Source organism: Chrysemys picta, chromosome 7, assembly GCF_011386835.1.
Source record: "Chrysemys picta bellii isolate R12L10 chromosome 7, ASM1138683v2, whole genome shotgun sequence".
NCBI lineage: Eukaryota > Metazoa > Chordata > Testudines > Emydidae > Chrysemys > Chrysemys picta.
In genome coordinates this window covers 46,179,857-46,194,714 of record NC_088797.1, presented here as the reverse complement: position 1 = coordinate 46,194,714, position 14,858 = coordinate 46,179,857, and the positions used below count along the sequence as shown (strand labels likewise).

The window sequence follows — 14,858 nt, the reverse complement described above, 5'->3', positions numbered from 1 at the left end:
AAGGAAGGGGGCTTAGTGGCCCAGGGTTGGGACTTTGGTGGCCTAGTTTGTAGCGTGCCTGGGGCAGGGGCTTGGACCCTAATTTATGGGGCAGGAAGGGGACTGAGCAGCTGAGACGGAAAGGCAAGCTTGATAGGCTAGCTATAAGGGGTGGGGGTGGGGGCTTGGTAGCTTAGTTTATGGGGCCGAAAGGGGGCTTAGTAGCCCGGGCCTAGCGGCTGCCGGGGAAAAAGCAGGGCCCGCTGCCACACACAAAATGGCCGCCAGGTCCAGCCGGCGGTGGGTGACGTCCCCCTCCGCTATCCCACAATGCACTGCACCTTCACTTCCCTCTCCGCGTGCCCCCTCCCCTTTGGCATCCCACAATGCACTGCCCCTCTCCAGCCCTCGCGCTTCACCAATCCCACAATGCGCTGCTCCTCCGCTCTCTCACCCGATCCCCCCCTCGTCCGCCCCACAATGCCCTGCTGCCGGCCCACTTCTTCCCCCGTGAGCGGCAGGGTCTGTCCCTGTAGCAGGAAGATGGCGGACACAATGAGCAGGAGCCGCCTCTCCGCAGCCTGAGCCGACCCCGCCTGAGGGCGCTGCCCGCCCGTGCCGAAGCCGCCTGCCAGCGACGCGCGGCCCCTGCCCGAGACCCGCGCGCTTCAGGCCCCCGCCCGGCTTCCCTTTTCCGCTGCCTCGCAGGCCCCGCGGGCTCTAGGCCGCCGCCCGGCTCCTCACGTTCACCGGCGTCCTCCGTGCCCGGCTCCAGCTGGGCCCCGGCCGGCTCCTTAGGCCCCGCTCGCGCCGCCCCATCCGTCGCGGCATGAAGCTAACGGACAACGTGCTGCGGAGCTTCCGCGTGGCCAAGGTCTTCCGCGAGAACTCGGACAAGATAAACTGCTTCGACTTCAGCCCCAACGGCGAGACCGTCATCTCCAGCAGCGACGACGACTCCATCGTGCTCTACGACTGCCAGGAGGGCAAGTGAGTGGCGGGCCGCCCGGGGGAGATCTACCCGCGGCAGTGGGGAGGGGGGCGATGGGGGTGCGAAGGCGCAACTGCAGGATCCCCCGTGCCCGTGGGTGGTACTTAGCCTCGCCGTAGCGCTGCCTGGTGGGGTGTTGCCCTGGGGGACTGGGCGGGTGGAACCGGAGGGATCGATCCCCGGGATTATCGGCTCTCCCAAGTGAGGAGCCTGTCAGGGAGAAAAGGCGGGTTCAGGAAGGGCGGAGAATAGCACGGGTTTAATGTATACCTGCTAGCCAGAGTGCTAAAGCTGCCAGCTAAAGGCTGATGTGAAAGACCAGGGGGTGGGGAAGACAGCCACCTAGGTGTGGGGAGACAGCCACCCAGTGTTGCTGATGCTCAGGTTTCCCCCAGGTAGAAGCTGCTGAGTTAAATTGACATTCTTTGTTAGCTTTGCTGTTGTCCACAATTTTCTTCATTGCGAAAGTAAAGTTGATCAGAGATTCCCATGTGCTTGGCTGTGCTGCTGCTTGGCAGAGCTCTGAGCAGTAACTGACAATATTGTGATTGTGTGTCTGCAGATTTGAGAACCTCTGCCCTGGGATGGGTGTTTTTTGTTTGTTTTGTTTTTTATGGAATGAGTATGTAAAACTAAAAAACTAGAAAAATTAGGACTTGAAAATGGAGCTGCAACAGCAGCAATAAGGTTACTTTTATTCGATTCTGTCATGGCACTATGATAAAGCACTTGAATCCCATCTACACTACAGCCTTCACTGTTACTACCTGCAGTGGAGCTGAAACTGGTGATTCACAGCTCCTAAATGTAGCATTGTAGATATAGACTGGAAGACTTTTGCTTCATATTTGGAAGGTTACAGATGTGATTTTCACACCTATGGGGACTAGAATCTTGTTTTACAAGAGCTAAAATTCTTTATTAATTGATGGCCCAGGACTTTTCACTGACCACAGAAATCTTTACTTTCAATGTTGAGTAAATGAATGGATTTTTCAAGCTCTCATATCTTAGATTTAGTTAGTAAAAGTGATGGATAGCTATATTTACAGATGAGTTATGTATATGGGTCCAACTTTGAAGTCAATGGAGTTTGACTTGCATTTTCCTTTGAGGAATATGCCTACCGTTGGCTACACATTACTGCAGACTCATTTCTTGATGAGTCTTCCATTGAAAATCTAAGCCAGAGAGAGAAAAAATTGATTTGGGCATGTTAAATACCCTGTTTTGGTTTAAATTAATGGGATGAAATAAGAAACTGCTTTGACATACATCTAGAACAGTTCGCCATTTTAAAAGGTAACTTTTTAAATATATTTTCATTTCATGGTTGAAGATGGCATACTGTACATGCTCAATAACTGTAAAAACAACGAGGAGTCCGGTGGCACCTTTAAAGACTAACAGATTTATTTGGGCATAAGCTCTTGTGGCTAAAAACCCCACTTCTTCGGATGCAGTTAAAAAATGGTGTGACATTCCACTAGAATACATTGCCAGTATTATGTAGGCAGAAGGGATTCTACTGTGCTTTTTGTGAATTCCTTTTGAGTAGTTGGCATCTTTACCTACAAACTAGAATTAAAATGTGTATGATTCTGCTATAGAGTGAGATGGAGAAAAGGGAAGAGGTGTTGCCTTGTATATTAAAAATGTCTACACTTGGACTGAGGTTGAGCTAGAAATAAGAGACAGACTTGTTGAAAGTCTCTGGGTAAAGATAAAAGGGGTATAAAAAACAAGGGGTAAAAAAACATGTCATGGTAGGGGTCTACTACAGACCACCAAACCAGGAGGAAGAGGTGGATGAGGCTTTTTTTAAACAAATAACAAAATCATGCGAAGCACAGGATTGGGGGGGGAGCTTCAGTTACCCAGACACTGTTTAGAAAATAACACAGCAGGGTGCAGATTATCCAATAAGTTCTTGGAATGAATTGGAGACAACTTTTTATTTCAGAAGGTGGAGAAAGCTACTGGGGGGAGGCTGTTCTAGATTTGATTTTGACAGATAAGGAGGAACGGGTTGAGAATTTGAAAGGGGAAGGCAAATTGGGCGAAAGTGATCATGAAATGGTAGCGTTCATGATTCTAAGGCAGGCCTGCACAACATACGGGCCGCATGTGGCCCACATGGGCTCACTGTGCGGCCTGCAGGGGGTGAGTAGGCAAGCGTTGGGATGGGGCAAGCCAATGGCCGGTGGGTGGGTGGGGTGGTGAAGAGGCCAGTGGCAGGCTGGGGGGTGAGGCAGGGGCAGGGGCAGTGGCAGAAAGTAAGAGGCTGGCGGCGGGCAGGCAGATGAGCTGGCGGCGGGGAGTGGCGGGGGGGTGGGGGGAGCAGGCGAGCCTGCAGTGGACAGGAAGGTGGGCTAGCCGTGGAGGGTGGACTGAGGAGGCGAGCAGGGGGAGATGATGAGCTGAGCGAGTGCGGGGGCTTTATACTTCCGGGGGGGGGGGGGGAGGCAAGCAGCGAGTTGGTGGCTGACCTCTTCTACTGATCTTGTGTCTCATAAAAATTGGTCCTTTTTGCTGCTTTTCTCTGGGCGGGGGATTGTCCCAATGCTGCAAAGAGGGTGTTCCCAAAGGAAGGAGCTTGCTTCTAACCCCTGAGGCTATCCGTATGTCTGTTCTTATCTAGTCAGCCCACTTGACAAGTTTGATTGTCCTTGGTCTGGCTCCCATCCCCTCTCCAAGGGTTGCAGCTGTCTGGAGGTGCATGCCTTCCTCATTCACACCTCATTTATTCAACAGGGCAATTGATTACAAAGTGGGGGGAAGATCTTATTCTACCTCAGGCAAAAAGACATTTTTCTTTTACCTTAATTATACTACTTTAGGGGCCCATTATAACACATTACCAAGGTTCAATACTACTGTTTTGGCGGGGCGGTGCTGGGGAAGGAAGGTTTGTTTCTGCGGGGGGGGGTGGGGGTGCTCTGGGGGGGCTGGTGGGTTTTGGCCTTCAGATGTTTTCTTTGGAGTAATATGGCCCTTGCTGCTTTACAAGTTGTGCAGGCCTTGTCTAGATAATACTTAGTCCTGCCTTGAGTGTAGGGGACTGGACTAGATGACCTCTCGAAGTCCCTTCCAGTTCTATGATTGAGTGAATGGAGATGTTTTCAAATACTGAGCAAATATGGATTTAGACAATGAGAATAGAGTCATTTTGATTCATTAACAGAAGTGAATAAAATTCATCTTGTAATCTTCCTTGGAGCATGCAGTAGAACATCCATCATGGGAATAAATAACAAATTCACAAAACTCTTGAAAAATGTGCTTTCTGATTTGGTGTAAGACAAAATATATATAAAAAATAATCAGTTGTAAATTGTGTTTTGGGAACAGAACATCTGTAAATGGAAGACATGAGTCATGTACTATAGGACTCAGATCAAAGTGAGCCAAACCATAATTCCCAAATATAATTATTTCAAGAAAAGGTAAACCTCCTTGTGCACTTACTTAATATTTCTCAAAAAATGCCTCTTTCTGATGTGGCTTTTCTGCTAATATCAGCAGTGTACCAAAGATAGTGTTTATTGTTATTATAGGACCCGGAATTGAGCATGGAGCATCACAGAAGACAAAATTCGGTCCCTAATTCGATTTTTGGATGTGACACGAAAGGGTGACCAAAAGTAGGATGTGGATGGGACAAGGAATGACTAGGGTTCCAGATATGGTCATGTGTTTGCTCAGTTTAAGCATGAGCACATCTTGGTTGTCTCTGGTGTTCTTAAGGTTTTTTTTTTTTTAAGAATTTTCTCAAATCATATGCTGTGCATCTTAATGTATAGGTGAGTTTTTGGGAATTCAGTGAGGGAAGGAGTGGAGTTGCATGAATGACCAAAGTAGGCTGCAAGGCATACATAAGTTGGTTAGAGGAAAAAATACACCCCCTTATAGGGGAAGTGGATAAAGAGGGTAATAATAGCAGAGTGGAGGTGTGGGACTGTCCAATAAAATGCTACTCCATATGAGTAGAGAAAGGTGGTGTGTGATTATTTGAAAAGAAAACATGATCATCCCAATTACTTGGCTGTGCTTTTATTCTGTCAAGGAAATTAAAATGAACTATTGTCACTGCTGTGATTGTTGAATGACATCTCTCTGCATTCTGGTTGTTCTGGTTTGGACTACTTTGTGTGGATTCTTTTTATACTTGTGTTTAGTACAGGGATCTCAAACTCAGATCACCACGAGGGCCATGGGAGGACTAGTACATTGGCCCGAGGGCCGCATCACTGACACTTTTTCATATAAAGAAACAAAAGCCCCCACCTCTGTCCCCGGCCCGCCCCCACTCCACCACTTCCATGAGGCCCTGCCCTGCCTCTTCCCACCCCTTCCCTGGCCCCACCCCAACTCTGCCCTCTCCCTGCCCCTATTCCAACCCCTTCCCCAAATTCCTGCCCCTGTCCTGCCTCTTCTCCACCTCCTTCCCTGAGCGTGTGGCTCCCCGTTCCTCCCGCCCCATCCTCCTGGAAAGCGCTAAGCACTGCCAAACAGCTGTTTGGCGGCGAGAAGTGCCTGGAGGTAGGCAGAGGAGCAGGGACGCGGCGTGCTGGGGGGGGTGGGGTGACAGGAGCTTGGCAGCCGCATCAAATAACTCTGCAGGCTGCGTGTTTGAGACCCCTGGTTTAGTATGTCACTTGGTTTTGTGTAGTATGTCTTTGCTTTCATACAAATTAAAATGTTACGGTCACCGCCTGTCCAAGCCTAAACTAAGACTATAAGTTCTTTCAAATTCAAGTAAAAATCTAATACCCTAACAACGTGGATAGTGTCCACTAGCTTTGAAATCTACATCTTAATTGTACATCCTCCACTAATGCTGATGAGCAGTTACTGTGACTGTCCATGATTGTACTGTTCCTAGTCCCACTTCTACTCCCCTGGATTCCTGGGCTCTGGGGAGTAGGGGGTGTGAGTGTCTGAGCCAGGGAGGGCAGTGGCTGGGGGGTGAGGGGTCAGAGAAATAGGAACCTGGTTTTCTTAGGGCAGGTGTGGGCAAACTATGGCCTGGGGGCACATCTGGTCCCCCAGAGGTTTTAATCTGGCCCTCGAGCTCCCGCCAGGGAGCAGGGTCCAGGGCTTTCCCCACTCCGGTGCTCCAGTCGGGGAGCGGGTTCCAGGACTTGCCAGGAAGCTCCGCACACTGCCCTTGCCCCAAGTGTCACCCCTGCAGCTCCCATTGGCTGCGCAGAGCCGCCTGGCCGCGCCTCCGCATAGGAGCTGGAGGAGAAACATGCCGCTGCTTCTGGGAGCTGCTTGAGGTAAGTTCTGCCCGGAGCCTGCACCCCTGCCCTAGCCCTGATCCTCCTCCTGCCCTCCTAACCCCTCAGTCCCAGCCTGGAGCACCCTCCTGTACCCCCAACCCCTCATACCCAGAGCCCACCACCACACCCTCACCCCAATTTGGTGAGCAGTCATGGCCCGCCATACAATTTCCATACCCAGAGGTGGTCCTCGGGCCAAAAAGTTTGCCCACCCTGTCTTAGGGATTTCTTTAACCCTCTACTTCTGGGGGAGTTTTTGTGTGTTTCTGTATTGTTACATACATGCTGACAGGTACTTTGAAATAAATTACCAAAATAATTGAAATTGGCGTGATTATAAAGTGTTAACTTGATAAATAGATTTTGCAGAATTTTAAAATATTGGGTGTAAAATTTTTAATTTTTTGGCACAGAATTCCCCCAGGAGTACACTTCAGATCAGTAGACAATAGCTTGATGGGACTGGAATGCATCTACATTTGGGTCGTTAGTTTGTATCCGTGTCATGTCCTGATGTGGACTTGTTTAGGTTAACGTAATTGTGGAAAATCCACAGTTTGATATTGCAGTGCTAAAAGGTAATTAACGTTTTGTCAAAATAAATGTATCTGGAAGTTTCAGTTGCCTGGTGGTTACAGGATTTTTTTAAAACATGCATATCCACTGTCATTTGTGAATTTGAAAGTATGTGCAATTTTAAAAGCATCTATTGATTGTAAGCCACTTTTCTCCTTACTTGTTTTTGTAAAGTGGCCTCGAAGATACGTAATTTGTACATTGCTATATTGGATTATTTCTCTTATCACTAGGCCATAGTGTGGACTCAAAGCTCTAGAAACTGTGAATGGTGGTTGCTGTACCATGGTGAAACTTGACAGCATCAGGCCTGTAGATGTTTTTTTCCCTACAGTTTTGCCTCCAAGGAGCCAGAACTGCTTCCCCATGCTAATTTTCCCCCTGCTGTTACTCACACCTTCTTGTCAACTGTTTGAAATGGGCCATCCTGATTACGCTGCTCTACAGCCAAAATGCTTCTGAAATAAATGTAGTCAAACTTTACTAATTCTGGGTCACTGAGAATGAAAATGATGCTTAAAATTGTTGATTGGCTCTAGTTTTCAAGATGTGCTATTGGGTCAGTATATACGACTCTTGACTTGGGAATGGCGGAGGATAAGTGAGTTATAAAGGGAAGGGATCTCAATTTAAACCAGAAATTACTAAAATACATCTTTGACTGGATCTATGAATAAATCTGACTGGGTTTGGACAGTACTTGCTTTTTAGGCAAAACAATGAATGATGCAATCTGAAGCTGATATTGCGTCATACATGATATGAATTGCATCATGTTATTCCTAGAAGTCATGGATGATGCAATCATAACGAAGCTTACATCACTCTGCTGAACAAATTGCCCTATATCAGCTCTAGAAATCATACAGTGTCGTGCTCTCTTATTTGTCAGTGTTTGATTTTGCAAAGGGACACATTTCTGTTTAGCCAAAGTGAGCAGAGATGCCTCGTACTTGTGTGAACAGTGCAGATAACTTCTGCTATGTTTGTGGTGAAGTGACTTTTGCATCACAAAAGCGCAGTATAACCACTATGGTTAAGAGAGCCTATCACCTTTATTTTGGCTGCAAAATTGGAGATCGGGACAAGAGGTGGGCCCCACACATATGCTGCAATACTTGTGCAACAAATCTTCGCCAGTGGTTGAACAGGAAAAGGAAATCTATGCCTTTTCCAGTGCCAATGATTTGGAGAGAGCCAACAGATCATACCAGCAATTTTTACTTCTGCATGGTGCCTCCAGTTGGGAAAGGTGTGTCAAAGAAGAAAAAGTGGACTGTGCATTATCCAAACATTCCATCAGCTATATGCCCAGTACCCCATGGAGAATGACTGCCGGTTCCTTATGCACCAGAATCATTCTCACTTGAGTCAGGCGAGGAAGAGGATGAAACTTCTGGTCCTGAACCATCAATGTCACAGGACCCACATTTTCTCCCATCCTCCTCCTCTGAACCACACCTCATAACACAAGGCGAACTGAATGACCTTGTCAGGGATTGGGAACTACCCAAGAGTAAGGCAGAGCTGTTGGGCTCCAGACTACAGCAGTGGAATCTCCTGGCAGGTGATGTTAGGGTTTCCATGTTCCGTGACCATCAAAAGGATCTTGTCCCATTCTTCTTCATGGAAGGTGATCTTGTAGCATGCAACAACATCGATGGTGTGATGGCAGCCCTCAACATCATTCATGATCCAGATGAGTGGAGACTGTTCATTGATTCATCGAAGACGAGTCTTAGGGTACGTCTTCACTTACCGGAGGGTCTGGCGGCAGGCAATCGATGTTCTGGGATTGATTTATCGCGTCTGGTTAAGACGCGATAAATCGATCCCGGAAGTGCTCGCCGTCGACGCCGGTACTCCAGCTCGCCGAGAGGAGTACGCAGCATCAACGGGGGAGCCTTCCTGCCACGTCTGGACCCGCGGTAAGTTCGGACTAAGGTACTTCGAATTCAGCTACGTTATTAACGTAGCTGAATTTGCGTACCTTAGTCCGAAGTGGGGGCTTAGTGGGGACCAGGCCTTAAAGCTGTTTTACCAATTCCAGTTGGTCATGCAGTCCATATGAAGGAAACCTATGACAACACGAAACAACTTTTGAGGTGCATAAACTATGACCAACATCAGTGGCAGCTTTGTGGCGATTTGAAGGTTGTTGCTCTCTTGCTTGGTCTGCAGACTGGATACACAAAGTACTGCTGTTTTCTCTGCGAATGGGATAGTCGTGCAAGAGATTCCCACTACATCAAGAAAGATTGGCCACTCCGACAGTCATTGGAGCCTGGGAGGAAAAGTGTTCAGCATCCACGTCTTATTGAATCAAGGAAGATTTTGTTACCACCCTTACACATCAAGCTGGGTCTGATGAAGAACTTTGTCAAGGCCATTGACAAAACACAAGCAGCTTTCAAGTACCTCCGTGGAAAATTTCTAAGGTTAAGTGAAGCTAAGATAAAGGAAGGTGTCTTTGTTGGTCCGCAGATTCGTGAACTTCTTTGAGATGATGCATTTGACCATGCACTGCGTGGCAAGGAAAAGACGGCATGGAAAGCCTTCCAGTTAGTGGCAATAAATTTTCTCGGAAACAACAAGGCAGACAACTACAGGTTGTTGGTGGAAAACCTCAAGGCAAAGAAAAGCCTTGGTTGCAACATGTCACTAAAGATACATTTTTTGCACTCTCATCTAGATTTTTTTTCCCACCGAACTGCGGAGCAGTGAGCGACGAGCACGGCGAGCGATTTCACCAGGACATTGCAACAATGGAGAAACGCTATCAGGGCAAATGGAGCCCATCAATGCTTGCAGACTATTGCTGGATAGTGACAAGAGATGCTCCATTTAGTGAATACAAGAGACAAGGCAAGAAGCGCCGAGTAGACACTGAATAGGACTAAACTATGTACATAATAGTTTTTTGCCTTTTGTTTCATAATAAATTGTAGTTATATAACCCTTTTGCTGATTTTTAAAGTGTTACATAAACAGGACAGGTGAAATATTATCATGTACAGCAACCATAAACACATGAAAAGACCTAGGTTTACAATTTATGATTAAAACTCTACTATCTACACAATATACATAGATATAAAATGTAAAAACTTAAATATCTTAGAAACGGTAGCCAATCAGTTGTTTTAATTGTCCTATTTGAATTCAGTACATCAAAATACATAATAAATAGCACATTTTATCTCTGAAGCAGACAACCTCTCAAAAATTGTAGACCAGTGTTATCACTACAAAAGGTTTTTTTTTTTTTTTTTTTTCTCCTGCTGATAATAGCCCACCTTAATTGATTGATGTAGTTTGAATTGGTATGGCAACACCCATTTTTTTTCTGCGTGTGTGCGTGCGTGTGTGTGTGTAAATAATCTTCCTTTGTATTTTCCACTGCATGCATCCGATGAAGTGGGTTTTAGCCCACGAAAGCTTATGCCCAAATACATTGGTTAGTCTCTAAGGTGCCACAAGTACTCCTCGTTCCTTTCAAAGTTGTTATCCCTAATAATATGTTTTTGAAAATAAGGACAGGATGATTCTCTTCCATTGCTGTGTTCCAACATAGTGCTTCCTAGCTTTTGCAAATGCCAGGTCTAAACTCACTAAGTTCTACCAGCATTACCGAGGGGATTGCTTTTATTTTAATTGACATACACTACTGCTTTTATCAGCATAACTATTGGTATGAAGTGCTTTATACTTGTGTAGCTTATTTCACTTTGACAGACCTCAGTAAGCTCTACAGGTATATACATTTTCATTTTGGTATAACTGCTTCTACACTAGGATTTTTTGCAATTTTATGCCATCATAGTTAAAGCAACAAAGCTTTTAAGGGTCAGCAATGTCAAAGTCTCCGAAGGAGATCGTCTCCTTGAAATATGAGAAATGGCGAGTAATCATGGTAAACAATGTGTCCGCATATTTGCCTGTTCCAATAAATGCACCTAAATTGGGCTATATTAGCCCCTGTCTCGGTTTTGCATGGCCCAAATGGGTGGACAATTCAAATGATTGATCATTAACTTGGTTGCAGTAGTTTGACTCATAACCCAGCATCCCTGGACGGATACCTCCAAAATTGTTTACAGTTGCCTGAAAGCCATCAGTTTATCTTAATTAGCTATTTTATTTACTTAAATTTAAAATTTGAAATTCTTTCAAAACAAATTCATGCTTTAGGATATGGACAGTGTTTTTTGAGATCCAGGTTAGCAAGCACAAGTCAGTGGGTGATCAAGAATGCAGTATCACTTTGAGGTATAAAGGTGCATAGCAATTGAATCTCAAGAATAACCTATATTAATTGGTTTCAGAGTGGTAGCCGTGTTAGTCTGTATCAGCAAAAACAACAAGGAGTCCTTGTGGCACCTTAGAGACTAACAGAGCTGGCAAATAAATTTGTCCGCATTTCTATTCAAGGGACACCATCATAGGACCTAACCACATCAGCCATGCCATCAGGGGCTCGTTCACCTGCACATCTACCAATGTGATATATGCCATCATGTGCCAGCAAAATGCCCCTCTGCCATGTACATTGGCCAAACCAGACAGTCTCTACGCAAAAGAATAAATGGACACAAATCAGGCATCAAGAATTGTAACATTCAAAAACCAGTAGGAGAGTACTTCAATCTCCCTGGACACTCAATAACAGACTTAAGTGACAATTCTTCAACAAAAAAAACTTCTAAAACAGACTTCAATGAGAAACTCCAGAACTTGAATTAATTTGCAAACTGGACACCATCAAATTAGGCCTGAATAAAGACTGGGAGTGGATGGGTCAGTAAGGCCTTGGCTACACTTGTAGATGTACAGCGCTGTGAGTTAAACCTGACTTTGTGCAGCTGAGTAGGGAAAGCGCTGCAGTCTGTCCACACTGACAGCTGCCCAGCGCACTGTCGTGGCCACATTTGCGGCAATTGCAGCGCTATTGGGAGCGGTGCATTATGGGCAGCTATCCCACAGAGCACCTTTTCCCATTCTGGCGCCGTGGGTTGTGGGAAGGGGGCGTGGGTGCGGGGGATTCTGGGTCCTGTCCTGATGCCCTGTGATGCATCGCTTCGCATCCCAGAAATCCCTTTGTTTCCGTCCACCTTTGGCGCCATTTTTCAATGGTTTCTGTGCAGCGCGATCTGTCTGCGGGAAATGGAGTCCAAACTGCTGAGGCGTATGCTGACGAGTCTCGCCAGCACGTCGCGTTTGGCTGTCGAACTATTCCTTAAGATCCAAAGTGACAGTGAGGGTGAGGAGTCCGACGATGCTATCGAGGTGCGTAATGCATACGACGCGAAATTGCTTGTGGCATTCACGGACATGCTCAGCACCGTGGAACGCCGCTTTTGGGCTCAGGAAACCAAGCACCGAGTGGTGGGATCGCATCGTCCTGGAAGTCTGGGATGACTAGCAGTGGCTGCAGAACTTTCTAATGAGAAAAGCCACTTTCATGGGACTGTGTGAGTAGCTTGCCCCCACCCTGTGGCACAAGGACACGAGATTGAGAGCTGCCCTGCCAGTGGAGAAGCAGGTGGCTATTGTAATCTGGAAGCTGGCAACTCCAGACAGCTACCGGTTGGTCGCAAACCAGTTTGGAGTGGGAAAGTCGACCGTTGGAATCGTGTTGATGTAAGTTTGCAAGGCCATTAATCGCATCCTACTCAGAAGAACCGTGACTCTGGGTAACCTGCAGGAAATAGTGGATGGCTTTGCACAAATGGGGTTCCCTAACTGTGGAGTGGCGATAGATGGGACGCACATTCCTATTCTGGCACCGCCCCACCTAGGATCAGAGTATGTTAATTGGAAGGGGTATTACTCTATGGTTCTCCAGGCGCTTGTGGATCACTGTAGGTGTTTCATTGACATTAATACAGGCTGGCCCGGAAAGGTGCATGACACACGCATCTTTCGGAACACTTGGCTGTTCAGGAAGATGCAGGCCGGGACTTTTTTCCCCATAGCGGAAGATCACAGTAGGGAAGTTGAAATGCCCATTGTGATCCTTGGAGATCCCGCTTACCTGTGGCTCATGAAACCCTACACAAGGAGCCTTGACAGCAGCAAGGAACGGTTCAACTACAGGCTGAGCTGGTGCCGAATGACTGTGGAGTGTGCCTTTGGCCGTTTAAAGGCCCGCTGGCGATCTCTGTATGGGAAGCTGGACTTGGCCGAAAACAGCATCCCTGCGGTTATATTCGCGTGCTGTGCCCTCCATAATATTTGTGAAGGGAAGGATGAAAGCCTCACTCAGGCATGGACCTCTGAGGTTCAAAACCTGGAGGCTGAATTTGCACAGCCAAAGAGCAGGGCTATTACAGGGGCCCAGTGCGGGGCTGCAAGGATTAGGGATGCCTTGAAGGAGCAATTTGAGGCTGAAAACCAGCAGTGATATCTGGTGCCCTGCACAGGAGTGAAGTGCAGTAGTTCCAATCTTTAGGAATCAGTGTTTGCTAAGCAGACAAGCAGACTTGCAGTGCCTGTTTATTTCCTGGGCTAAGGAGTCTTTTACTTTATGCAATAATAAAGAATGTTTTCAAAGCCAAAAAATCCATTTATTGAAAAGAAACAAGGGGGTTGAGTGGGGAACAGTACAATCACAGATTCACGTATCTCCTGTCTGGTGTGCTGTGCAGTGAGTGCTGCACTTCAGGACAGCTATACTGCATGGTGATGGGGGTTGAGTGCAGAGGGTAAGGGTCGTGGTTTTCAAGGCTGGGTGGTGAAGATACTGGTGTTGGAGGCAGCGGGTGGCGTGAAGAACACGGAAGTTGGGGGAAGTGGGTTGGAAGTGACAGTGGGGCACAACGGAAAGAGTTTTGGGACAAGGACTGTGGGGGGCGGGGGGTGTCGTTTGCGCTTGCGGTACTGCTCCTCTTTCTTCATGGCTACCAGCTCCTGGATAGCGTCTGCTTGGCGCTCTAGGATGCTTATGAGCCTATCGGTGCTTTGCTGTCGGTGCGCTGCATTTTCCTGGCGGATCCTGCTTTCTCTCTCCCTCCAGTTCTGTGCTTTCTCATTCTCTTTAATAGATTGCCGCATCACTTCTTGCAGAATGTCTTTTTTGCTTTTTCGCGGTCTCTTCCTGAGTCTTTGCAGTCTCTGAGCAGGCGATAAGAGGGATGGCTGAGGTCTCAAGGTTGATGCGGCTGTATAGGCAAAATGCAACATTTAACAGAGGCAGCATTGTTTATACCAGACAGAGTAATGATTCCCCCCCGCACTTAAGTAATGAATCCCCCCCTTCTTGTCAACTGTTGAGAATAGGCCACTTCCACCTTAGTTGAATTGGCCTTGTTAGCACCAACTCTCCCCCACCTCCTCCCCCCCACTTGGTAAGGCAACTTCCATCTTTTCATGTGCTGTAATATTTATACCACTTACTGTATTTTTCACTCCATGTATCTGACGAAATGGGTTTTAATCCACGAAAATTTATGCCCAGATAAATTTGTTAGTCTCTAAGGTGCCACAAGGACTCCTCGTTGTTTTTGCTATATTAATGCTGCATCCAGAAGATAGTACAAAGTTACCCAACCTGTACAGAACTGATTTGCATTGACTCTTCCTCAGGTACAGACTTGTCAGTACCTCCATCAGTAAGTCTGTCTTACTGTGTTCGTTCGGAGAATGTCCCTAGGACACATTGTAATTGCCTCTAAAGTATTTTACTTTGTGGGTGTTTGTATTGTTTGGTCCAGGATTAAGGCTACTTTTGGCTTGCAAGTGGCAGGATATTTCAAAATCTCTAAGAATTGAAATTACTTTTTGTGACTATAATCCAGGTGTGTGTGTGTGTGTGTTTCTTCAAAGTGTTTTTTTTTTTTTTTAATCTCCTTGTTGGGTTTTTATGGAGTAATCTAATAATACGCGCTTCTTAGGGACAAAATGACCCATTTTCTGTTTCCATACATTTCATGAGCCAGAGAAGTCATACGAATATGAATCATATTGCTTAGAGACCTAGTACAAATATAAGAAGGAAATTTGAATGTGTTCAGTGAATTAATTCTAGA

The 14,858-nt window shown here is 46.6% G+C and overlaps 1 protein-coding gene across 5 annotated transcripts in view; it reads left to right on the top strand.

The window, feature by feature from the left end:
* Positions 1–397: 397 nt before the first annotated feature.
* Positions 398–14,858, top strand: part of WDR82 (WD repeat domain 82) — a 57,187-nt gene continuing 42,726 nt past the window's right edge. For 2 of the 5 annotated variants that reach the window (XR_010589122.1, XR_010589121.1), the window contains exon 1: positions 398–969. Coding sequence is in view for 2 of the 5 variants with exons in the window: in XM_065551317.1 (XP_065407389.1) it covers positions 809–969 (161 nt within the window). In the remaining 3 variants the exon portion in view is untranslated. The remainder of the gene's footprint in view (positions 970–14,858) is intronic. The other 3 variants (XR_010589120.1, XM_065551317.1, XM_005285295.5) reach the window with 3 other exon arrangements.